Genomic DNA, 21,859 nt, shown 5'->3' with positions numbered 1-21,859 from the left:
AATACCCAAATTGTTAGCTAGTAATTAAATAATGTGAGAGTTTTTTTTGAGACATTATTTCATGTGAGACACGCGGGTCAATTATAATAATTCAAAACAAAAACGAACCTTTACAAATGCTTAGTATGCTGATTGGCTTATAAAGATCATCTGAATAACTCTTTGGCTCATAAATCATATATTGAAAGCAGTATGTCATTAAAATACAATGTTCTTGATATCATTGCTCAGGTTTTGTGTTTGTAGGTAGAGACCGAAAAGATAAAGTTCACAGAAACATTAACTTAGTCTCAAGGTATTCTACAAATATGATTATCCTTACTACCTAGAGTTCTTGTTTAAAAAGTAATAATTTGCTACTATTATTTAGTTATGACGAGAATATAAGCTTATACAAATACTTAAGCCACAATCCACGAAACCAGCTTGTCGGACGTATACGTACTCAGGATATTCCAGCCAACACTCACATCTGTTTACTGTGCTGAGTGGGCTAAATTATGTACAGTGATCTAATCGAAATCGAAACATCATGGTAAGAAAACACGGGTCGTCAATCCTGACTCCTGAGTATTTTGATTGATGACACCAAAAAAGGATTACGGGAATACTGAAGTGGGATGAATGTACATCCACCAAATAAGCCTAAGACTTAAAATAATTATTTCTTTAAACTAATGATTAAGCTTCTGTAGAATCGTTTGATTCACTGACGTAAGCAATGTAAATATAATGAATACTTACAACGGATGAGAATGTTACTACACTTTGACATAAACAAACTAGTGAACAGATTTAGTGCACAAAATAAGAATACATTTAAAAGCCGGCTTTGAAGCATTGTGAGTTTCAAAGATAATAATTCAGTACAGCTAGGCTAATAAAAATAATAGCGTCATTTACCCGGTACTTGGATATGAGCCAGACTAAGTGTAAGGTCTAATGGTACTACCCGTTGGTCCTAACCGAAGTATGTGAAACGGGGTTCCTATATGGGACTCAGTAGTCGAAAATCAAACGCCACAACCATAAAGGTGCAAAATACTTCGATGAAATTTGTATCATTCCAATAGAAAATAAGTACATTTGAATAGAGTACGATATTGGGGATACACAGTTTAGTTAATCACTAGAACGTTTCACGATATGAACCTTCAAAAACGGTACGTATGCAGTTATTTAAAGTGGAATAAAGATATTGATAAGATAAGCATCAAATATGATGGATGAAACACAGAGGAAAGATTATATACTACATAGAACGGTAGACCAACGAAGTAACGCTCATATAGCTACGGAAATAAGGTAAAGGTGTCTATTTTTCTGGTAAGGCGAAAACGGAATTACCCAGTATTGTTAAGGATGTTAAGGTCTTACCGGTAATAGTAGCTGAGAATGATTTTTTGGCAATTTAATTTGTCCTAATGACGCTTGGCATTTTTTGAATGGTTGCCACTACTTTTAGTTCCCTGTCTGTTTGAAGGTGATATTTACACTACTATATTTAGTGAGTAGTACGATTTTAAGTTATTCTACCTGATTATCAAGTTTGTTTCACACTTAGTCTTCTTATGTTAGCGACTAATTATTGAAGTGTTGTGTGTCAGATGCCGTTATCGAGTTCACACAAGAAATGTTAATATTAGAATAGCCAGATAGTTCCTTATTTTTCAAGTATCATAGGCTACTCGGACCCACCCCCAAAGAGAATCATTTTATGAGACGTAAAACATATAAGTTAAAGGGTCGCTAAAACATGACAAAAGTATTCGTCATGGTTATAATATTGGGTCACGGCTATTTACAATGAAAAATATTAGGATTCTGAGCTAAAAGAACTTTGAAGTACATTCAAAAAATTTTCAAGTGAAAATTTTCTTTAGTGTTATTAAATATCGGTATTAAACACAATAATCCCTAAAGAAACAAATTTTTGATACCATTTAGCGGCTGATCTTACAAAATCACGAGACAGCATCATATGATCAAAGTAATAAACATGCACGTTTATAATACTACAACTGTCATAGAATTTAACCTAATATTGGACATTTGTATGGTAAAATCAATTCGGAAAACACAACACAAAGGTCACCGAAAATGTTGTAATATATAATCCTGAACAATGTAGATAAGTCGATGTTATATCATCCATTCAGTGATCAATCAATTGTAAATATGTATATTGAAGTTTGATATAAGACCAATGAATACATGTGTCTAGTTGTAGATAAGCTAGTCAATAATTCATTGTGATTACATGAAATGATATCGTCAACCGAAAAGATAGATAGCAGTTAATTTAATATATTTTTGTGGAAGAAAAATAGTCTGAAAAAATGATAAGGTAGCACAAACAGATGTGAATAATAAGAATCACTAAGATTCTTATTATTAACCTATTCGGTTTTGATATACAGTAGTAAAGTTATACGGCCTATATTTCACAAAGTCATGTTTAGTAGTAATGTTGCTAATTAAAACAGAAAATTGTCCTAATCATACAAGATGGGAAAAATCCGAGGATTGTATTTTACTCAATGTAAAAATAATAGGTAGGACTTAGTTGGGAAGAAAAAGTTACCAAAAATATTGAAGCTTTTTCCAAATCAAAACCAGAAATAAAATAGGAATTCCTAGACAAGAACACATTTATGAAAGAATGTAATTATTGGAAACAAAGTCTGTCAACCTCTGTCAATATAAAAGCACATTGTATGGATGAACTTCGGTATTGCATGTGATCTGATTTGAATTGTGTAATGGTTGTGGTGAAAAGGAGTGGAAGCAGTAATTTTTAAAAGTTTTCAGCTAGATCCATAGCACAATTGAGCGCTTCAGAATTTATTCTGTTTAACATGAAATCATCAAGTCAGTTGCTTCAAGAACACTAAAACTTAATTCATTAGAGTAATTGATCGTAGTAATGACGAGAAAAATATAATCTGCCTGAAAAAACGTGTGAATCTAAGCAGACCAAGACATAGAGAAAATATGCTATAAGTTAAAGTGTACTGAAGAACGAATTATGTGAAGAAATCCAAATAGAAGGTAATAGTGATCCAAGTTGATGATGAGGGAGTAGATCTGCTACGAACAGAAAGGTCATAACTGTGTTAGCTAAAATACCTATAATCTCGGGTATGTGTAAAAAAATTTATACTCACTTAATAAACGATCAGCACTAGGTAAATGGGATAAAATGTAGGTAAATGTTGAAATAATTTGATTAATATCAGATAAGCAACTCATTAGGTACAATGTCTATTTGTAAGTCAGAAGTTGATTAAGTGCATAAATACGGTAAAAATTAATTAAGGAATAATTTGGTCGGGTTAATATAACATAATTATTATCAAAGAATTAAAATGGATGCCCATAATTGGCAGTAATAACTTATTTCTTAAGTTATATAATTACTCCTTAACATGTAATTACATGCCATAAAAAATTAGGAAAAGTCACATTTGTAATTCACCCACACTCAAATGAATCAAATTCTTGCGCAACATATAAAAAAATTATCATTTAAAAGGAACGAAAGAAATGTATGATATAACACCGGGGGCAAATCAGATTTAGACATATTCACAATGCTAGGTTACACGTTAAGTATGACTGAGCATGTTCAAGATTCAGAGTTAAATAATATGGACGAAATTAATTTCCATTCCTATGATTTATACGAGATTAGTTAACTCATCATTTTCACCTAGAGATTGCGACTACCTGAACCAAACTGAAAAAGAAATATAAAGCGAACCTTTACTGAAAATAAACGATTTCTGTATGGACAGATAAATACCCAATCAATTGTAGAGCAGTATGTAATATTTCAATCACATTTTTCCATTTAGAAGGATGCTTAAATGATGACAGAGTTTTTTCTTCAAACATTTGTTTGATAAACATGAATTATGGGATAAAGCAGAATTTTGATGATTACTCTATTTAATAAGAAGGAATTCGGATGCTGTGAATATTCCGAAATAGGAAAAGAGACTAAAGAGATGTAATTCGATAAAGGAAATATCATCCTTTGAATGATTTAATTTCTTTAGTGAATAATAATTTTAATTTTATATGGATACAGTTTAACATATAATAACTTCATGGTATACAGAAGATGGTGTGGATGATTAGACACCAGGTTATTTTTTTGACACAAAATTGTGCTACTTAAATTGATGGATAGTAGGATGGTACAAAATATGAAATAAATATTCCATGTTTTCTGCACTTAAAGCAAAATAACGATTTACTAAAAGTATAGTATGATAATCTGGAAATTTAAAGATTGTCTACAAAAACTGAGTGTTATAGTTGGTGATTACGAATGGTGATTTTGTCAAAGATAAATATAATCATTAAAAAGAAGTTTTGATTTATGATAAGCGCTTATAAAATAAACAAACAAAAACTACTAGTCATATGAATATTAAGATTACTATTGATATCTAATCAAAATTAAGTTAGCAACATTGAATATCTAAATAATGGTGTAACTTGCTAATCTACCCAACCACAGTTTTAAGTACATAGATTCTAGACATACTGCTTGTATGAATTGTTTGATACTATACAGTTAGATGAATTAGTATGAGAAAAGTTCGATTCTGCGAATTACTGGGGGGAAAACGTGTGTAATGCACTGTTCCAATGAATCAATTATCGGGTAAGAACAGGTTTTAAGCAAATGGGGCATTTTGTGTACCTCCAAAGAAATATTACAAAGTTTGTAGCATTTGCGTTAATTGGCTACAATTAAAAATTCTCTTATGAGCCGCAAAGTTAGTAATTAGAAGAAATTCAAAATCACGGCGAATTTAAGAGAATGTGAACCCCAGCAAATTTTGAATGTGGTTTCTTTATAGGTTAATAATAACCACTGTGAATTAATGCAAATAAAATATCAAATATAAAAGGTAACAAGTTTATTAGTTCTAGATCAATAATCATAGACGGCGAATTCATCATATATACACACAGTTTCGAGTTAGTGCCCTCTCCTAAGAAAAACTTAAAAGCCATAATATATACGTTTATAATGTGGAAAACAAACATAGTTTAATAATTGAAGGAACTATCATTCACAGACCGGGTAGCACATTCCGATTCTAATCTACCTATTCCGGGTAGTATGATTGATGGTGATGCTAAATCACCAAATACTATATTTATGAAGAAATCAATTTTAGCATTCACATGTTGATTTGAAGTGGACTTTGTTCATTGTATTCTTATCGGTATCGATTTATTTATTATGCAGTTAGTTCTTTTTCATTTGTCTTTACCATGTTGATTAGTTAACTCACTGTGATCTGCGTTTGCTGACAACTATTTAATTTGACAAAATGGTCAGTGAATGATCGTCATATAACTTGAATAAACTGGAGTATGAATTGCTTCTTCCCCGGTCTTGTCTAATACATTTATCTTAGAAGATTTCAGTCTTTTAGAAACGTTTTGTATTCATTGTCCGATCCATCGATTTAACATAGATCCCATTTCATATTAAAAGAATCCTTCAATTGTTCGTAATCAGGAAATACCAAATACATAGTTAAAAGTTATAGCAATTACACAAGGCATACGTGACAAATTTGAGCATATAAACTATTCCATTGTTATATAGTTATATAACGGAAAAAAATACAAACTGGCCAATCGGCAAAATACTGACAACTTATGTCTTACTGTTACAATCAAAAGAGGATGTCAAATAGATGATACTTCTAAGCACTTAAACTGATTAAGGTGACTCGGTTATGCGATTCTGCTATGCAAAGTTATGGTCTATACTTGATATGTGCTGTTAGTTATAATTATATAAGTTCAAAAAGATTTATCAGTAAGCCGTATTGAGATATGACAACTAACTAGAAAATAAGTGACAGTTGATTTGGGTCCTGTTTACAAATATGATCTACCTGGTTAAGATCTATAAAACATAAATTAGAAAATAAAGATGATAACGTTGATCTCGCTATTTTATGCTTCTTGCACGTGTACAAGAATATGAACTGCTGCATTATTGAACGAGGTGTTATTTTTCTGTATTAATTTGTCTACATTTACCCTAAATGAATTGTTAACAGTTGTTAGCGGGATATAGATTTGATTAAAGCATGTTCTGTGTAGAACTATGTTGGGGCACGCTAATTGGCCATTCCTTAACCTATCAGAATATTTTGATGTAAAAATTATAAATATGGTAACGTTTTCCTTATTGTGATTCTTACTTCTATTCAACCTTGTTATCTGGAACATAATCACGTTTCTGTTCACCTGTGTTCTGATTTAAGGACTTGTCGTTTGAAGTAGTGACCTAGACTAATAAACAATAAGAGTAGCTGGGTCGTAATCAGAGAACGCAAAACAATAGCACGATGATTAGTTTTAAAATGAAAATGATTACATTTATTGTTTAATAGTTCTTTTCGTTGGTCATTACATTGGTTAAACTAGTTAATTTAGATTATTGTGATAGAGGAATGTTGAAAGATCAGCCAAGCAACTAATTTACATTAAATATTGATGATTCGGAAAAGAAAACACATAAAAATATTATTTGAACGGTTAGTATGTTGTTAACCTGATAGACAGACAGTATGTCAAGACATCACTATTCAATAATAAAAACACACTACTAACATAACAAGAATATCGATCGAATAGGACTAGATAGAAATGCCTATCAAAGAAAAAGGCAAACTATTACGAAACCAAACATCAAATTATAGTCAGAGAATATAAGAAAGGAATACCAGTATTAGTTAATTGATTAAATACTTTATTAAAGTATATACATATTATGATTCTCACATGGTTCACATACAAGAAATTTGTATGAAATAATGAGATAATCCCACTTGTGTTATATTATTATTGAGACATGCAACATTGTTTACTTCCGAATCTTATGGGGTTTATCAATCATTCTGACGTTCTATGATAGTTATCCAAAACAAGTAAGTATGCAGAATTTTTTGAGCACTATAAACAATAAGTTTCATGATTACTAAATACAAATTTTTATTTTGGTGCACTTTCTCTAATATCAAAAACAAACTATATAAAGAGATGAGTTGTACCATAGATTGACGTTTATGGATTCAATAAAAGATCTTCCACAAAATAACAATCTTCATTCCATTACTGTAAATGAGTAGGGGATGACTGAGTTGTTGCTCTCGAAAATATTATACGTCTAAACTCTACAATGTGTTAGACGATATAGTTTACTTATTAAAAAGTAAATATGCTTTGTATTGGTGTTAAATTCTGGCTACACATATAAAGATTGACTTAAAAGCAGCATTTGACTCCGTAGACCGCGAGATTCTGTGGCAGTGTCTGTCATTGAAAGGCGTACCTCAGAAGGACATAAACCTTGTGCAGGCTCTTTACTCGAACACTACTAGTCAAATCAGAGCTTATGGCGAACTGCCATCTGCTTTCGCAACATCAAGCGGTGTCCGTCAAGGCTGTCCACTTTCTCCATTTTCGTTTGACTACATCATAGACCTACTGCTGGAAATGACGCTCTCGTTGACTGAATTTCCGGACGTTGATCTCTTACCACGAGGTCAATTTATCGACTTGGAATACGCAGATGATATAGTCCTATTTAGTGAAGACGCTGATAAAATGCAGTCTTTTGGTAGCTCTGAGCAACAATGCCAGACAGTTTAGGATGCGCTACTCCCCCTCTAAATGCAACTTGTTGTTTCAGGATTAGCCTGCGTCAACACCTGAACTAAAGATAGGGAGTGAAGTAGTCGCCGAAAGCGTTGACAACTTCACTTATCTTGGAAGTCTGACCAACCTTAATGGGTTGGTGCCTGACGAAATCTCAGCACGGATTCGAAAAGCTCGTTTGGTTTTTGCCAACTTACGTCACCTATGGCGAAGGCGAGATATCCGTCTATCAATTAAGGGACGAGTATACTGCGCGGCAGTTCGTTCTGTTTTACTTTACGGCTGAGAAACGTGGCCATTAAGAGTAGAACATATTCGTAAGCTACAAGTATTTGACCACAGATGCCTTAGAAATATTGCTCGCATATGCTGGAATCACCGGGTAAGTTATAGTGAGGTTAGACTCAGGGTATTAGGAAATGATGGCAAATCAGTTGATGAGGTTCTGAATCTCCATCGAAAGAGATGGTTGAGCCATGTGCTGCGTATGCCTGAACACCGATTACCACGACGCGCAATGCTGACTAGTGTTGAAATGGCTGGAAGAAAGTTGGGGGCCGCCAAACCAAAACGTTGCATAAGTCATTGAAGTCACAAACATCTAGTCTTAGCCATATTGGTAGGTGCAGACTACTTGGTTGGGGTCCGCGTGACTATCGTAACCAATCGTTGGAGACTCTGGGTGACATAGCTCAGAATCGATCACAATGGCGTAGGTGTATACACACTCTGTCTTCCCTTATACTATGAGATTAAAATCGCTTCATATCTTTCTTTCTACGAACTAATTCTTTCTTGCTGTACTACGTCCTCATATGCAATCTTTCTTTTATATATTACCATCACTGAATTAACTACTTCTATGAATTCGGTGTTCATCTTGTTGTGTTAATGAGGTATGGCAACTTGAACCGATGCATATATGTGCTTGGTCCTACGTTGTAGCTGACTGACTGACTGATGGCGGTTAGCAGTGGAACCCAAGACGCGCGTTTCGTTTTAATCTGAACAGGTCAGTTGAATGTGCCTGCATCTCAGAGTTGATGTTCCATCGACGTTTCGGCAGGTATCACATTCAAAACATTGTTCAAGAACTATGAAGCTTAACTTAACGTCGACATCGCTAAACTTGATGCCACCAAGGTCACAATACGTCTAACAAAACGGTCGAACACGAACCTTACAGAAATTTCATTCTTCCAAAAAACTCAAGATATTTTCCTTCATATGCAGTGTTATATCCTCTGCTTGACTACAGCTAATACAGTATACGGCTATCGGCAATCGAACGTGAAGAAATTCAGTCACAAAATCAAAAGACAGAAGCAGGAGTATCTGTAATTGTAGTTTAATCATTTACTGTAATGCGTGGTGGGCTCTTATTAACGGCAATAAATGAATAAACTGATATCACTATCTATTGTCCAGTATATATATAACCACTCATATTGTAAGATTTATTTACAGTAAACATGATCAAATGCATTTTTAACATTTCATTTATAAAGAAAGTACTGGGTGAAATCTCGGTGCACAAACAATTCAGAGGTCTTTGTATGGACTTTGAATGTAAATCTCACTCAATACTACGTATAGTAACGAGTCAATTAAAAATTAACTAACGTAATTACATTCGATATTTAGTGTAAATTTGGAGCTAAAATTCGTATCACTCCTTTGAATGGAATTTACCTTGTTTTCATTTAGTTATGGGAATACTAAACCTCAACTAGGTTACTGTCAATTGTATGTAACATGGAAAATGAGAAATATGTGAGTTGGTTCAAGTCGCCATACTACTTTAGCATCATGAGATAAAATTACCAAGACAAATCTTATAGTAGTTCGGTAAGTGTCACTAGAAGTGGAAAACACCAGATGTCGAAAGAAACACAAATGATAAGGAGATCTTGAGATTTAGGAACTAAAGGGAAACAGAGGGTGAATGCATCTGAGCTATTGCGGATGATTTTAAAGCACGTCACTCAAATTATCTGCTCATTAGTTACGATTAAGTGGGCTTCAACTAATTAGTCTTCGCCCACCAACATTGCTGAACTCAATATTCAATGAAATCATGGAATGACCTCAAGACCAGGTTAATGTATGATTAAGAAATGACCAATCAACTCGAGATGGATGTTTAAGAAATTTTCACATTTAGTACCACTACTTTGCAATACAGTCTACGATGTGCGCTTTACCTTGCTTGACAAATGCAACCAAGATATAGTATGCATTGGTGTTTCACTTGAAACTTATATTCGAACACAAAGCTCGATCACGAAAGTACAAAACCAATTAACAGCAGATTGATGTACTCAATTTAACGCTTGACATCTTTTGTTCCGTAAAGCCTGAAATCTAAAAACACAGTTAAAAGTTGGATGTTCTAACTATTAGACCATGTTATTCTACGCAAGTATTAGGAAAACAATATAAGAATATAGTTACTTTTGAAAAGGAAAGGGAAAGAACACAATAGAATATCATATAAAAACTGATACATTTCCCGTATGGGAGTATGGGAACAAGGATAATTTCATAATAATAAGCTATAAATGTAGAACTTTTTTTACCTGAAGTAATCGGATTGTAACCATATAATCCACCCGAAGTAGCATCAACACGAGGAGAATGCTTTAATGACGAATCCTTTTTATTTGATTAATAAAACAAAAAAAAAACGAAACGAAAAAATGATAATGTTAATTTACAAAAATCTGTTATAAATTATAATATTCTTGCAACAATTTAATAACTATTAGGCACACATTTTTGTACTTTGGGCATTGAGTTCCACTAGCTGTCTATGCAATAGCTACTAGTATCTATCAACTACTGAAGGTTTCGGATTATATCTCATGTATGCGTACCCAATGAAAGAGTTTTAAAGTGAGACATATTATCTGTCTAGTTCACTGCCTCCTCGCGTTCAAAGTTACCCCAACTAATGTCAGTTTATGACAAAACTCCTTTTCAAAATGATTACCCGATAATATTAATTGCAATGCATTTTCTCATAATTAATACATGCGTACCGTATGCATGGTACATTCACACTATAGCTTAAGATGAATTTTGCTAATCTTCACTACTAATGAATACATAAACCTATATATTAACAACATAACTTTTATTCGAACAAATTTTTAGCCAGAACTGGAAATTTTCCAGACGTCATTTTAATGAATAAATGTCAGATACCATAAGAACTTGGTCCAATGTAGAGAAAATGTCTAACAATATGAAGTCATTCATATTATAAAAATCGTTAAATCGCATTATATATTTATTCATAGGAATGTGACAGGATTATATATATATATATATATATATATATATATATATATATAATTAGTAAGATAATGTCAACTTCGAGAATGGAATTTGATACTTTGTATTTATTTAAGGTTTTGGTACACGCAACAGAACTAAATATTACATGATAAATCAAACTGTTGCTATTGGCTTTTAAAAAATATAATATTTTTGTTACTTTGGAGGGTTTATGGAGATCCATGGATTCCATATGTTACATCATAGACTGATCTTAGTGTAAAAAACATTGAAAACTAAGAAGCATTGAACAAATTATGTCAGTATGACACCCATCAGAAGTGCACACCCGTGACCCTACACCGATGGTATTGAAAGGTGGTTATACAGTAACGTGAACTGATTTGTGTAAAACATGTAAATCATTAGACACTGGTTCCATGGTCTGAAGATTAAGTGTTCACTGTGAGACCTGTATTTCCTAGGTGAGATTGTTGTTCAGCATTGTTAAGAGGTCATATACTAGGACGAAATAAATATTTAGTGCCTCCTACTATTCAATGGTTGTCAACATGATATCAATAAATGATGCAAACTATTTAAAAAAAGAAACAGAATATCAGAAAGTATAATTAAGTTACTGAATTAAAAAAAAAGGAAACGATATGAAAAACGGTGAGACAGAAAATGAAGCTATCCTGAGATGGTGAAGGTTTGTAGCTCAGGTGGATAATTCGGGTGGAATCTAAGCAAATCATTCAACTCAGAGAACAAAACTCCATCTGAATAAAGCGATTCTTAAGCAACATTTATGCAATATAACAGCACATCTTTTCTTTCACTCAGGTTAACCGACTATAATACAAAAAAAACAGACAAGTAAATGAAGGCGTGTTCCAAACCATGTACACCCACACGTAAATAAACAAAATTACGATTAACTGTTGTTTTTTTTTGCTATTAACTACACAATCAGTTTTTTTCTGGCTACACTTTGGCTTTGGTTTTGCTGAAACAGGGTTTAACGATGAGATTATTTTTAATTTCATTTGTTGTCTTGGCAATTTATTGGAAAATTTTGTTATTGTTGTTGCTGCTGTGTTATTTTTTTATGCCTTGCCGAATAAAACAAAACTCAGAATTGTAAAAACAACAGCTAGGAAAAATTCGATCATTGTTTTTTTCTCTTTCTGACCGTGAGTTTTTGGAAATCCAATGAATTATGAATTCAAGGTAATGTGATACGCGATGGACACTGAAAATAGTTAGTCCATACGATTAAAAAAAACACTCGTTTAAACAGTATAGGTCTTATACATAAGAATCACATGATCATGCGTTTTTTGGAATGAACATAGGCCAGTTATAATGTCGAAAATAAATGAGAACAAAGTTGAATACACATTTGTGTGTATTATAGACATAAGAGGCTACAAATTAGGTTACCCTATATTGTATACGAAGTTGAAAAATGGGACAAAACTAACCAGCGCACATTATAATATGCGTATTTCTGTCTGTAGATATGTGATAAATGTGTGTACAAATACACAGAAAAAAAGAGGTTAGAACGTAACTGATGATATAGTTCACTACTTTTTAATGGTAAGACTGATACATGTTCATCAATATATATGAATCAAATTTTACGCGTAATTTTTTAAAGTGGTGCAACGAAAAGATCAAGGATTTGTGACTTTGTGGAAACGCTATAGGAGCTGATTGATTTATATAAACAGGTCCAATGAAATTCTATTTCTTTACCAACATAATGTAGAGTGGTGGTGACTTAATGGTTGAACCTTCAACTTATAACTATCTGGACTCAAGCTTAAACACCGATCCACTTATCGCAATTTGGGCCAGCTGAATGGTAATCGCTAGTCTATATACAAACCATATGGCACAAAACTGAGTATATAAACATGTACGTGGTAAATGAGCTACATTTAGCATTTATTTATTTAAAAAAAGTTTGATACAATCTATTTAAAAATGTTACAGAAGACAAGAGATAACAAAGTTTTAAGGAAATAGAAGACAGAAAACTATGCAATATTAACAGAAAGGAGAATATTAAAAGGAATAAAAACTACTTACAATAAAAACGTTTTACTCGAGTTGTATGTTACCACTGAACGTCAATTGAGTTGTTCTTAAAAAAACATTCTCTTACTCGTTTCAGTATCATTTTCCGATAATGGTTTACTAATCCGACTGTCTAGTGAAACTGCAGATAAATGAATATCGTATTTCTATGATTATCTACAACTGGGTTCATCATTTAACAATCTTGAGTATTGAACAGCGTGCCAGCCCACACATTCAATACAGATAAGTAATATATTATCAGACAATATATGAATCTTAACTGATGATTCAACAGGCGTGGGTGTTGAAAATAAAGTCAAGTAGATGATAAATTAATCGATGAAACAAAGCCTAACGCCCAGAATAAATTTGCATTTAACCCACAAATACATTGAGTAATACATGTGATTTGTAGCAACTAAATAATTATGTAGGATTGTTCTTTTCAATAGTTTGTATAATCCCAGAACGCTCTGAAATTAGAAAAAGATCCCAGCTACTAAAGCATATCCGAAAACTCCATTTCATAAGAGGCAGAGCGGTTAATGAGGCTTATCGTTCCAGTCTTGGATAACTCGATAGCGTTATGAATGCCACATACAGAGCCTCACGCTAACTAGAAACTTTGAGGTTGCCATGAGCCTGCTTCTTGACACAGTGTGACGTTTCAGAACCCCCCCCATATCCCTTATGAGATAAAGGAGTGTCATGGTGAAAGAACAGAGCCACGTGCCATAATTACCAAGATGAATTAATCAGTTCATAATGGTTTCTTCCCTGGCGACATCTAAAAACACGCTCAATAGGAGACTGAAACTCAAATCGCAGGAAAAGACACGATAATTATTATCATGTACGGTATAAGCAGGAGAATGATGTTCCAAAATAGTAGAATAAGAGGGAAAGAAGGCCCAAACGATCTTGACTTTTGCCAAATTTTGTGAGGAGACAAGACAGAAGTAGTAAAAGTAGCCCCCGAATGCCCTGTTACGGCCAAGAGTGGGGTGAGTCCGCTCTCCCTCTCGAAATGCTCTCACATGGCCACGCGTATATAGCCTCTACCAGTGAAGCCCTATTCACTGCCTTCTCGTGGCGGGGGTGTTGTTTACGAAAATGAGAGGACGAAAAGCGAATGTCCGGCGCTTTAACCGGATTCCAAACCAATGGTGCACATGGGCTCCGGTATCCTAAAGGAACAAATGGCGTATGAACCAATTGTTGGTCACCGGCTTCCATGGGACTGCATCTCCTTACGATGCTCCACTGCCTTGTGGATCAGACCTTTAGGTCGAAGGCTCGGGGAGTGGCTCTCTAAGAAGACCACCTGCTTCGGTTCGTGCACCCGGGCAGTATCATAGCCCTCACACATATCGAATGAGATTTGTGTGGGGCATATGTATTTGGTGCCTCCTTGTACCAATATCTATGTGAATGAATGTCTAGGTGCTTGAGATGAATGAAAAACTACTCGTATAATCTTTCTTTACATATTCAATGAAATCAACATTGTATTTCGGTTTAAGCACATTTTAGGATGCACTGTAAGAGTAAAAATCTGATTGTCTTGATCTACTACAAATAAAGATTAGGAGTGTGAGGAAGATTTGTAGCTCAGGTGGATGATTTTGATGGAGTTTTTTTCTCTGAGCTGGATGGTTTGATCGTGGAGCTTTCATCATCATGATCTTGTTCAGAAGAACGATGAAAGCTCCATGACTAAACCATCCAGCTTAGAAAACAAAACTCCATCAAAAACATTATATTACTATCAAACGTAGGAAGTACTGATTTCGTGCTTTATCGATTGACTGAAAACAATTAACTCACATAATATTGATTGGGATACAGAAATAACCCATTTGATAATTCAAAGATAACAATTAACTCTTGACAAACATTCCCACGACTTGTATAGTAGGGATATCATGAACAATCGAGTGATTGATTTTGAATAACGTGAAAAATAAATTTACACTGAAAATTGAAATCGGCTAGATAACTATTGAAGCTAACTATAAACTGTAAAAATGTTTAAGTTAGGTTTGGGACTCTTCCTTAGAAGAAATCATGATCCCAAACAGGAACCGAAATTCCAACATTTCATGCTTCACCAACAGCATAGTACCTTCTCATAGCAATAAGTCAAAATTCAATATAGACTACACTATCAACTTTTATAAATTTGTGATATGGTTTGATCCTGATCTAATTATCACCAATGAGGTAATACTTTACTATCGACTTAGTTGACACTATGGATTATGGCTCATTTGTTCTGAGTAGTTCCTCAGAGGTGGTCAAATCAAGACATGGCATTAATCCATAGTCATTGACTGTTGGACTGAGTCATATAGGTAGGTGTATAATTTACTTTGTCGAAGTCTGGGGAACTATCGTAATCCGTGTTTAAAGATTTTAGTTGATATAACTCGGAATTGGTTACAATGGAGCAGTTGCATTTATTATTCACCTTCCTTCAGATCTTAAGTTTTTAAACGGATTATAAAGCTTCGTTTTTATTAATTTACATTTCCTCGAAACGTATCTTAAATCCTCAGTCTTTTCTACCACACCAGTACAATCACTAAATTCACTACTCTTAGATTTCTCCTGACAGTTTCATCTCGTTGTACCAGTGGGGTTTAACAACCTGAATCGTTGTAAACAACTTAGGTGTTACGTTACATTTGACTTGCTGATTGACTGACTAACTGACTGAGCAAATGAATATGTTCACAATTACTAAATGTCACAATAATAATCATTAATTCTTAAGTTTCAAATTCACAACATTTGTCCGACTCTTAAACCGTTTTCAATGCCTTCCGATTGTATCCGTAATGTATACAGGTCTTTTAGATATTCTTGGTATGATTTTTACTGTAGGAGCTTGTGAAATCTTATTTTTCATATTGTACAGACTTCACTGTGTTCATATGGCTCAGCATTGGTTACAATAGTGCAGTTGCATTTATTCTTTATCTTCCCTCAGTTTCTGAGTGCTGAAATCTTCCTATAACTTTTTATATCTTTTTTTCTACACTCGAGCTATTCGTCTATGTTGATACTATTAGCACTTCTATTGTTCTGAGATTTGTCTTGATAATTTTTATCTAACGACGCATACATTTTTCAGATTCTACGTTGTGTATAGCTAACTGACTGTCATAATTCATGGTGTAAGTAACAATCAATATATAAATGTGTTTATATTGAAACCAACAAAGTATTTTTCTATTTTTGAAATTATATCATTTTAAATGAGTTAAAATTTTTACTCGTCAATTATATCAGAGGGAAATAAAGGGAATTTTTTGTCATTTATATTGTGATAAAGGACAAAATATATTGACACTTTTTGAAAGTAACTTATTATAGAATTCTCAGCACAATCGTATTTATACTTAGATTAAGAAATAATACCTTTTCTTGTAGATATCTCACATATCTACACTTAAATCCGGATCAAAACTCAATTCATTGATTCTAAAATAATTATAAAAAATTATTATTTTTACGCTTATCATGCCAAAATTCATGTAATTGCGAATAATATTAGTGATTTATTTATTTATTTGGATAAAAGTACACACAAAGTTAGATGGATTATTTCATATAATCGTATGTACATACAATTCTTCAAGTTAGATGAATACTTTGTAAATGTCAATGGAATTAAAGTTGTGGTTGAAGTTGTTTATTAGACAAATAACTATGTGATTGAGTCGACCAGAAGCTGAGCATTAAAAAGAACAATCCTTGTCACCAACATCTAATTATTTATTTAGACATGAATCGACGAATTTAATCACTAAAGTTAGTTAATAATAAGGATACTAATAGACTAGTTTCTGTTGAGAAATATTAGTTAAGATAAAGTCGGCACTATAGATCCGAATATTATTACCTGACCATTAGAATTCTCGATTCTTTTCTTTAAGAACGTTGCTTTATTTTAGTCTTAAAAAACAAGCTAGTGGTTAAAAATCTCGACGACTAAATTTTAAACTGCAGACTTAAAATATATTTTTAATAATTCAAATTAGGACGGCTGGCTAATAGTAGTATCATTATCATGTTTTACACAAAGAATGTGCCTTAAAAACAGCGTATAAGAACATGTGTGCTTGATAAATGGTTCGCACTAACTTGGAGAGACGAATCACACAATATAATAGAATTGTAATATGAAAATAAACGATGAGAATGATCAAGGGGAAAACGATTTAAAGAAGCTAAACTGAGGAAATGTTGATCGCCATTGTTTTTAATAATTCGAGTGCAAAAGAAAAGATAAATGATTGTCTACAACAGCTTTCTGATCAACTTCACAAACGTTCTATCTTAACTAATAAATTGGGATGGACAACTTTATATGATAATACGAAACAAATAATCGATATGACATAGATCAGAAATACAGTAAAACTAATCAACTATCAAAAATGGTAATTAGTAAGAGTTGATCACTTTGTGCATAGCTACACAGCTGTAAAGTTACATTGTAGTAGAAATTTGAGTAAAACAACGTAGATAAAAACATTAGTAAACACATAATATCCTTCCACTCATACACACACACACAAGGGTGAAATTTATTTTCATCTTTCAGTATATATATACTATCGACTGACACACAAAACCTTGAATGAACGTTGGACAGTTGTATTCATTCCTTAGCACTATAGACTTGTTCATTTAGACTGCTAAAAGAATTTGAGTGTTATCTGTAATTTTATATGAAGATGAGTTTTGAAGAAGAATAAACATGAGTACATCGAGAAGGCAGATTGATCTAAGTTAAATACGTAGTTTATAGATATAATTGTAGTTCAGAGAATGGAATGACTGTATTCTGTTTATCAGATAAATTCGGATTTCAAAGTAGCAAATTACGAAACTAAAATTAAAATACGTGTAAGAATCGAGCGAGCAAGGGGATTCTCAGACTGCGGAATTGAGTCGTTCATGTTCGAATCCCACGAATGCCAATATGCACCTAATAGATATATAAGTTGCAAGCATCTCTCGGCTTAGTTGAAAGACGTATTCACCAGAAAATTGATCTTAGATGGGATGCCGTTAAAAGCTAGGGGGCACAGGATGAGTTTTTGTCCCTGTGTGGGACTACTCAACAGTGAGCACCCACGGCTCCATCAGCAGTCGAATCTAAGACCAAGCCTCGCGGAGAACGCTCAAACATTAAAAACATTGGGGCACTAAATTCGTTTAAATAAAATGCTTCAAAACCAAAAACCCAACAACAACGAAACAAGCGACTACATAAACACAGGTTCAAATAAAATGAAACCTATTCATTTGTATGATTTGTGGTCGGCATGCATAGGCACATCAGTACATTACTACTTAGAATAACAAAACTACTCAGTCCTTTTTTCTTAAAAGATTGGGAACAACAACACATCATGAAAAGGAAACCAATGGATCAATATTTTCTTATTTAACTTGTACATCGATAGCAACATCAAAAGAAAATTATGATAGGTCATAACTTCTGCGACAGATCTCAAAGTGACGAACTACATAGTAACATTCTTCGCAGGATATATATATTTAAATGGTGCAGTACAAAAATATTCTCAGCATAATTTTATACACATTCTGACTAGTTTATAACTGATCTTTTAGTTATACAAAATTTTATATCAGAACGGTGTTAGAAATTCTGATGAGAAAAGTAATTTCGAATAATGAATAAGATAGAGAAATATCTCCCAGTTACTTTTTTAACGTTGTCTTGAATCTTTCTATTCATAAGTGAGTGGTTAAATGGTTGGTCGATAGGAAGCGATAAACCTTCATACTATTCAGCAAGGTAGATCTGAAGTCAGGAGGAAATCGATGCTAACTTAACAATTCAAAACCATGCTTCGCAGTATCACAGTCGTAAATTTATATCAAGCTATTCGGATTTCTCCAATTCGATCGAAATGAAGACTAGAAAATTCAAGTCGCCTAGTCCGTTGGTGTACACTATTTTACAAATAATATCATATTGTCCAAATAAAATTTAATTTGCAATGTTTCCCAAATACTCAGTGCCCAGCTATTGAGTTAATTAGTTAAAATTAGCCAGATGTTTTCATAGAATTTAAATTATTTTGGTTGAAAATCATAAAAATAACTTGAATTTTTGACCTTAAAGTGTTGATTAGGTGTATCAATATCATGCTGATTGATGGATTGATGTATCTGGAAGTAAAGTTCTTAGGAAATTTTGTTTGATTTCTACGATTATAGTGTTTGTCATTTTCCAATACACTTTTAAATTTAATTGGAAATATATTACTGCATAGTATTCTTTGAGTTTTCGTGATGACTGCATCAGTTTACTGAAGAAATTCAATAAATGTTAACACTTTGAAATACAGAATAACAAGCAAACGGGAATAAAAATTATGAAAAAAGAGTATAGAATAGTATAAAGATAAACGAAAGTGGACAGATGCAAAATAATAAGTTGAACAATAAAACTTTTCTGAATAATTAACAGCGGGTGTAAACACTTGTGACGGATACGTTTATGGCATCATAAGGATCCTAATTAACAAGCTTACAGTTGATTATACAGTTCAGCTTAACAGGTAATGGTATGGTATATTGATACACTATTTTTATTTGACCACTCTAAAAGTCATCCAATCCAACACATAGATTTAATATACACGTAAAAACAGTTATGTACAGAATACATATATTCAGTCATGTTAAGACGAGAAAAAATTCCTCAATTTATTTACACTTCTTACCTAAAAACAACCCTGCTGTCATCATTAATGTTAGCCGGTAGACAAACTTCTTATGATGTATAAGGACTGGAAATACTACCACCTGGCTAACAGAATTGTGCTAAGTAGAGAAACAGAGTTCAAACCTATAGTTTAGTGTTTGAAGTTTGAATGGTTCTGAAATTGAATGATAGCCTAGCTGTCAAAGAATTTGAGACTTAATCAGGAATCAAGGATTTTCAGCTTTAAACTGAGTATGTACACTAGTACTTAAATACTGTATTGTAACAAATGATGAATATATATATATATATATATATATATATATATATATATATATATATATATATATATAAACATAAAAATAAAGCATAACATACTTGTTTAAGTTTGATATTAGAGAAATTTTGGTTTAAATTTGATAGTCGATCATTGGAGGACGGTACAATGGGTGGTGAAGCTGTAGGATCATTATTCATAAGATGATTACTTTTCGAAGGTACATATCCATACGGTGGTTTGCATAGGTTATCATTATTATTCATTGAGTAATTGTTTATACGATTTAAATTAGGCTGGAGTGTTTTTTAAGCATACAGAAAGAAGTAAAAATTACATATATGATAATCTTTTTTAAATGATGAAACAATTCTTTTACAGTGTCAAATTTAAGTTAGTACATTAATGAGAACCATAGTAAAGTCAGTCATTTAGCCGTAAACAATGTATAGCTAGGATGTACATGCAACAGTTCAAGTCATCACACTATCGCAGAGAAGACAGATGAAAAAGTTAACATAAATACCAAACTAGTAGAAGTAACAACAAGGGATAGAGAATAAGAGTTGAGAAAAAGTGAATTCGTAGAACAAAACAGGGTAAGATAGTTCAAAAACCCAAGATTCAAAGGGAAGATAAGATGAATATGCCTATAATACTGATCAGGATAATAGCGAGGACGCTAACCCAGAAGTCTGCATCTAATGATCTGGGTTAAACCAAACAGCCAACTTCATGAACTGATGCCGTGTTCTGATCTGGAAGCTCCTATTGTTATGACCTTGGATGTCTGACTTTTCTATCACACGATTTATCTACCAATCCGAATACGACTTATACGAATCTTCACACTAGGCCAACCAATGACGTTCAACCGGTGTGGGCAGTTTAGCGTCCTTATTGGTCCTATGTCCTCCGAGCCCTTCCACTTGAGTCCAGAACACAATACCAGCTTCCGTAATATGAATCGAATAAGATCGAATCGTTTATTTCAGACATACTCAGTTTATATATCAATCAGACAGATCACAACGTACCATAAAAATAGAAAATAACATGTGTACACAAATAAGCCAAAAAGTGGCTGTGAACGAGGGGGACAGTAATTAATAGACTGAGCATAGCTTAAGAACCGTAAATCGTACAATAATAAATTATAGGTCAAAATAAAGCTTATAATAAGAGGAATATAAATATACATAATGTAATTGTTGAATACAATAAGAATATTTATAGAATATTAGTCCATTAATAGTCCTCCGGAGTTACCTGTAATTTAACCTTCACTAGGATATAACACCTATCTTCTTACCTACTACCATATCAGCAAATATTCCGCGTCGAGGTAAGTGGTGGTCGGTTACATGTAGTACAAGTTTTTACCACATCGATCGACAGGGATTCACTACAACCATCAATTGTTTTGTTGTTTTTACAACAATCAAGCAGTAGTATATAAAGGAATATCTGTGAAGTACAGATGAAATCTTCGGATTATTAATAGATGTCACAAAAACCTCAGCTGAAGTTGTATACTTGATGATTTATGCGAGAGCAATAACCGTTAACGATTTAGTAACAGACACACAAATGATCGTTATACAACAACACACTGAAAAGAATATCGATGGTTAATAAGGTTACAAAGTTTCTTGACATACCGTTAAACAAGTAATTTTTCAAAAAGCAGTCACTATTTGCATATAAATGAAGTGAAAAAATATTTCAGTTTAACTTGTAGACCGAATATCTCAAAACAT

The 21,859-nt window shown here is 33.0% G+C and overlaps 1 protein-coding gene across 1 annotated transcript in view; it reads right to left on the bottom strand.

Moving 5' to 3' along the window:
• The window catches only part of MS3_00007887 (uncharacterized protein), an 83,830-nt gene that overhangs the window by 45,853 nt on the left and 16,118 nt on the right, over positions 1-21,859 (bottom strand). The window contains exons 8-9 of the mRNA XM_051216229.1: positions 20,201-20,395; positions 10,281-10,356 (exon numbers count right to left, since the gene is read on the bottom strand). Coding sequence (XP_051066798.1) covers positions 10,281-10,356; positions 20,201-20,395 — 271 coding nt within the window. The remainder of the gene's footprint in view (positions 1-10,280; positions 10,357-20,200; positions 20,396-21,859) is intronic.

Source organism: Schistosoma haematobium, chromosome 4 (assembly GCF_000699445.3).
Source record: "Schistosoma haematobium chromosome 4, whole genome shotgun sequence".
Lineage (NCBI taxonomy): Eukaryota > Metazoa > Platyhelminthes > Trematoda > Strigeidida > Schistosomatidae > Schistosoma > Schistosoma haematobium.
Note: the sequence above shows the minus strand (reverse complement) of the source record. Positions and strands in the feature narration are given on the sequence as shown.